This window comes from Nansenia antarctica (assembly GCF_963989245.1).
Source record: "Nansenia antarctica genome assembly, chromosome: 10".
In the NCBI taxonomy this organism is placed as follows: Eukaryota; Metazoa; Chordata; class Actinopteri; order Argentiniformes; family Microstomatidae; genus Nansenia; species Nansenia antarctica.
The window spans coordinates 16,511,889-16,516,888 of NC_137680.1; the positions used below are offsets into that span (position 1 = coordinate 16,511,889).

At 44.9% G+C, this 5,000-nt stretch overlaps 2 protein-coding genes across 2 annotated transcripts in view; one reads left to right on the forward strand and one right to left on the reverse strand.

The window, feature by feature from the left end:
- Nucleotides 1–714, forward strand: part of osbpl10b (oxysterol binding protein-like 10b) — a gene marked incomplete at its 5' end in the record, with an annotated part of 52,988 nt that extends 52,274 nt beyond the window's left edge. The window contains one exon of the mRNA XM_080540730.1: nucleotides 1–714. This exon is cut by the window's left edge and continues 1,195 nt beyond it.
- A 1,203-nt stretch (nucleotides 715–1,917) lies between these two features.
- stt3b (STT3 oligosaccharyltransferase complex catalytic subunit B) overlaps nucleotides 1,918–5,000 on the reverse strand; it is a 42,286-nt gene continuing 39,203 nt past the window's right edge. The window contains 3 exon segments of the mRNA XM_080540729.1: nucleotides 1,918–3,597; nucleotides 3,924–4,133; nucleotides 4,616–4,729. Coding sequence (XP_080396855.1) covers nucleotides 3,517–3,597; nucleotides 3,924–4,133; nucleotides 4,616–4,729 — 405 coding nt within the window. The 3' untranslated portion in view covers nucleotides 1,918–3,516.

A 5,000-nucleotide genomic window follows, 5' to 3' on the forward strand; every position in this document is an offset into this window, starting at 1 on the left:
ACTACTTTGAATAAACAGCTTACATTATTTCCTCGAAGACCCCTGTTCCTCCTCACATGAGAACCAGATCTGATCTGTCTCCTGTATGAGATGAGTTGTGATCACGTTGTCGGGGGTCCTGAGTGGATTGGTTGACCTTTGTGATCCAGGTCTAGTGTATTATGTACTGGACGTATTCTCTTGGTTTCAATGCCCTGAAACTCCTAGTTTTGGCTTTTAGGCCCATAGCAGCTGTGTTACCGTAGCGACGGAGGGAGGAGGAGAGGCTTGCCTGCCGTGTCACTGTAGCTCCAATAACGCCCCACACTGTCGGTCAACGTTTCCTAATTCAGAGTAGGAACGGCGACGTTCATTCGCTTACGATTTTCTGATTTCGTGGTCATCTGGACACGCTGTTGTTGTGATCCTGTGATGGGAAGAACCTGAATGAATGAGGATAATTTTTTGTTTCTTGCCTTATTTAATCTGCGAAGCACTATTATACACTTTCTAGACAGGGGGATAGTGAAGTGTGAAGGTCGTAGTATATAGATCGGTAAGTGTTCTAACTCCTCTTGTCCTGACGTTAACATAGGATCTGTTTAGTTTCCTTAATGATGTATGAATGTTTGTGTTAAGTGCAACATCGCGTCACCATCACAGAGCTTTGACCAAACACTTGTCTTGTCCACAGTGTAGAACCTATGCAACACTTGACTTAGGTAGTCTTAAGAAATTGGGTTAGGGAGGGGAGGGTGGGGTTTTAAGATCTGTATTTGTTTAAATAAAGATATTATGATGATCACACACTCTTGACTGTTCTATGAAATCTGTTGTCTGTTGTGGGGAGATGTAGGTCTTTTCTAGAAACCACTACAAGCCCCTACTCTGTAGAGCCTAGAGGATTGGATAGGTATAAAAAATGGGGAAAAAACTAAAACCTATCCAATCCTATAAGATCTACTCCAACATCTAGGGTGAAGGGATGATGGTTTTGCTTCTGGATGAAGGGAGAAATGACTAACCCGTCTCAAGAATGTGTCCTCTGGAATACATACTACAGTCCATATGCAGCAAACATACAAGGTGAGTGCTGCCACCTAGTGGATCTAACATCTACTACACCCCTGGACTGTTTCTCCTGAGACATCTACTACCCCCTCTACTGTTTCTCCTGAAACATCTACTACACCCCTCTACTGTTTCTCCTGAGACATCTACTACCCCCTGTACTGTTTCTCCTGAAACATCTACTACACCCCTCTACTGTTTCTCCTGAGACATCTACTACCCCCTCTACTATTTCTCCTGAGACATCTATTACCCCCTGTACCGTTTCTCCTGAGACATCTACTACCCCCTGTACTGTTTCTCCTGAGACATCTATTACCCCCTGTACTGTTTCTCCTGAGACATCTACTACCCCCTGTACTGTTTCTCCTGAAACATCTACTACCCCCTGTACTGTCTCTCCTGAGACATCTATTACCTCCTGTACTGTTTCTCCTGAGACATCTACTACCCCCCTGTACTGTTTCTCCTGAGACATCTACTACCCCCTGTACTGTTTCTCCTGAGACATCTACTTCCCCCCTGTACTGTTTCTCCTGAGACATCTACCCCCCTGTACTGTTTCTCCTGAGACACCTACACCCCCCCTGTACTGTTTTTCTTGAGTCATAAAAATAAATACAAATATCTTGCTTCTTCTAGCACGATGACTGCCAATGGCCCCGGCCTGAGCATAGATTACTTTTCCCTGCTATGACTAGTGGATAAATGATTCATTTACTTAGTGAAATGTATTCATAAATAAATACATGGCAAAAATGTAAATGTAAACATTTAACACATGTTAAAAGTGTACCACACACACACAACACTTTAATTCAACCTCTTTATTCAAAAAGGCATCTTTCATTCTCACACCAGCATCCATTTCATTACAATTGATGGAATAAACCTTGACTTTAAAAAAAAAAAAAACGCAAAAAAAACAAAACAACCTAAACATTTTTTTTTTTTTTGCATTTCATGATAGGATGCTGCACTTTCTGTTAGCCTCCATCGTTCATGTAATAAATACCCTCCAGACAGACAGCTCTCTGCCTAAGCTGAGCTTGGATACTTCGGTATGGTTTTTCTGTTAAGCTGTTAAGGCCAATACAATTCCTCTCCACCCGCATTGACTTGGTTGAGGGTTCTCTTCTCAAACCCTCCCCCCGTACAGAAATAAAAGCAGTGCACGCACAGAGTAAGGTGAAATTAGACGAGTCAAGATCTATATGACAAATAGAAAATGAACAGGGGGGGGGGAATACATAAATGTTTAGGGGACAGGCTGGTTAAGGGGTAGTGTCGCGAGACACAAGGTGGGTAGTTTTAAGTTGAACCCCTTGGGAAAAAAAACGAGCACTATCCCTGCTCTCAGAGTGTCAGTGTTCTCTGGTGGACAATTCAGGAGGCGTAAAAGCTTGTAAGACAGTTCACTGGATTGGTTACTTATGTACCAGAAGATGTGTTATTACTTGTTACCTTTAAACAGAAGTTAAGAGGAGAGAGGCTGTGGCTAAAGTGCATCAGCAGATGAGGAAACAGGTTTAAAAAAGATCAGTCGCTTACTGCATCATGAAGTGAGTGTTCTGTTCTTCAGGAAGCTGTTACATTTACGGTGACATGGAATCCGCTGTGTCCGAAAGCGACTTTATTTCAAATCACAATGTGAAATCCTGAACCCCTTGAAGATATGTGACGTACGCAAAATATGTACATATTTGTTTTACAGCGACACAAGGCTAACAGGAACTAAATGCCACTACCAGCTGAAACAGGTACCAGCTCCTGTAAATCTAACGCTAGAAGTCTACACATGCATCAAGACCCATCCACACCTCTTATTAATAATATGTACCATCTCTGCCTCATCACTACTCCTCTGTCTTTCCTTCATCTGTTTTAAAGGTAACAAGTTTGCGCCATGAGATATGGAATGTCTTTGCACGACGGCTTCCAAGTTCGTTAAGCTTTACTAATTTGTTCTTTGTGTTGTTTTGTCTTGTTAACGATTGTGTGTGTGTGTGTGTGTGTGTGTGTGTGTGTGTGCGTGTGTGTGTGTGTGTGTTAGACACCGAGAACCACAAAAACATCCTGACTGCCTCTTCCCTGCCCTGCTATGCCCTGGTTATAGGTCAGCTCTCCCGTCTCATCAGAACATTCAAGTACAAAATAAATGCGAGTCAAAGGTCAAAGTTCCTCAGGTTAAAACCGATGGAGATCTCGGACTAGCCGATCCCCTCACCCCCCCACCCAGACAGAGGGGTGGTGGGTGGGGTCACGGAGCCTCCCGTCACCGCGGTGATCGCAGACCTGGACCTCAAGGCAAAGACGTTCAGGTGGCAGGGGTCTCCAGACCACTGGTGGTGGTGTTCGTTACTCATCTTGATTGGTGGATTACTTGCTTGTTGCGTTTTGAATGGTTGTTTCTTCTCCTCCTCTCTCTCTCTCCCTCTCCCACGGCTCCTCCTCGTTTCTTTCGGATTAAACCGACTTCTTGTTCAGTTTCTTGCCTTTCTTGAGGAGGAGTTTATTCTTCACGTGTCCACGCTTCCTCTTGGCAGTCTGCGTGTAGAGACAACAGAAACAGAACATGCCGTCTGTCAGAGGGATGCATAGTGAAACATCAACAGCACCAGCATCATGCTGTAGACGTGAGCCTTCCCCACTACACAGGGGTGACATTCCCAAAAGGATCACGGTACCAAGATCATTTTTATGTCTACAGAAATGACGGCAGAAAATGAATTTAAAAGGAGCATAGTGCTACGAAGCTTTCAGGGCAGGAGGATCTATCTCCCCCCCGGGACAGTAGGAGAGGGAATGAGGGAGACTGACAGAGAGAAGGGGGCTGTGTGATGGGGGCTGTGTGATGGGGGCTGTGCCCTCACCTTTTTGGACGTGTACTTCTGCCTGGTGGTGTTGGTGACCCGGGGCTTGTGTTCCAGAGGGTCCCTGTTTTCTTCCTTCTTCACCTTGTAGATCCTGACCAGCCAGTGTTCTGAGGTGAACGCCTCCTCCAGGTGCTTCAGCGTGATGTCCTTGTTGCCGATCTCGGCGTTGCGCGTCCGGTCGAAGCCTGGCGGTGTCCGGAAGTCCAGCTGGGGAGGAGGAGGGACAGGGTGGTGAGACGTGGTTAGACAGCAGACCAGAGGAGATGTGGTACACATGCAGTGATTAGAACTACAGTTACCACACAACCTTTATAAAGATGAACAAATCATACCAAAACACAACCTTTATAATGAATGAATGGACTTTATTGTCATTGCTACAGTACAGGTACCAAACAACGAAATTTAGGAGGGGTGGCTCCCCTGGTGTTAGGAAAGGGAAAAATAAAAACTTAAAAAAAATAGATAATTTTTTTTTAAATATATATATATAATATAATATTATTATTATATATTATGAACGTAATATTCATATGATTATACCGCAGCAAAACTACACCTTTACAAAGATTAACATTATCAGAACTACACAAAGATTCACACATGATCTGGGACTGATGGACAACCAGGGTCTGTCTGCACATGAAGAAGAGAACAAGCTGATGTATCACGTCCATGGCCAAGCTCACCTGCATCTCTCCGAAGCGGTAGTAGGACATCTTGTACATGAGACAGTTGAGCAGCACGGGGGACCCGGCCTTGTCCACCCTGAACTCTCCCTGGGGCGTGAAGTAGTCACTCTCCTGGGGAGGGAACACCACACACATACATTTGTAAACACCCTGATGTGTAGAAAACGGACATTCTGATTTTAGTCACAGAGAGGGAGAGAGGGGGAGAGAGAGAGAGAGGGGGGGGGGAGAGAGAGAGAGCGAGCGAGCGAGAGAGAGAATGAGAGAGAGGGAGAGAGAGCGAGAGAGAGAGGGAGGGAGAGACAGACAGACAGACAGAGGGAGAGACAGAGAGAGAGAGAAAGGGAGAGAGAGACAGATACAATTCTCCAATTCATTTGTA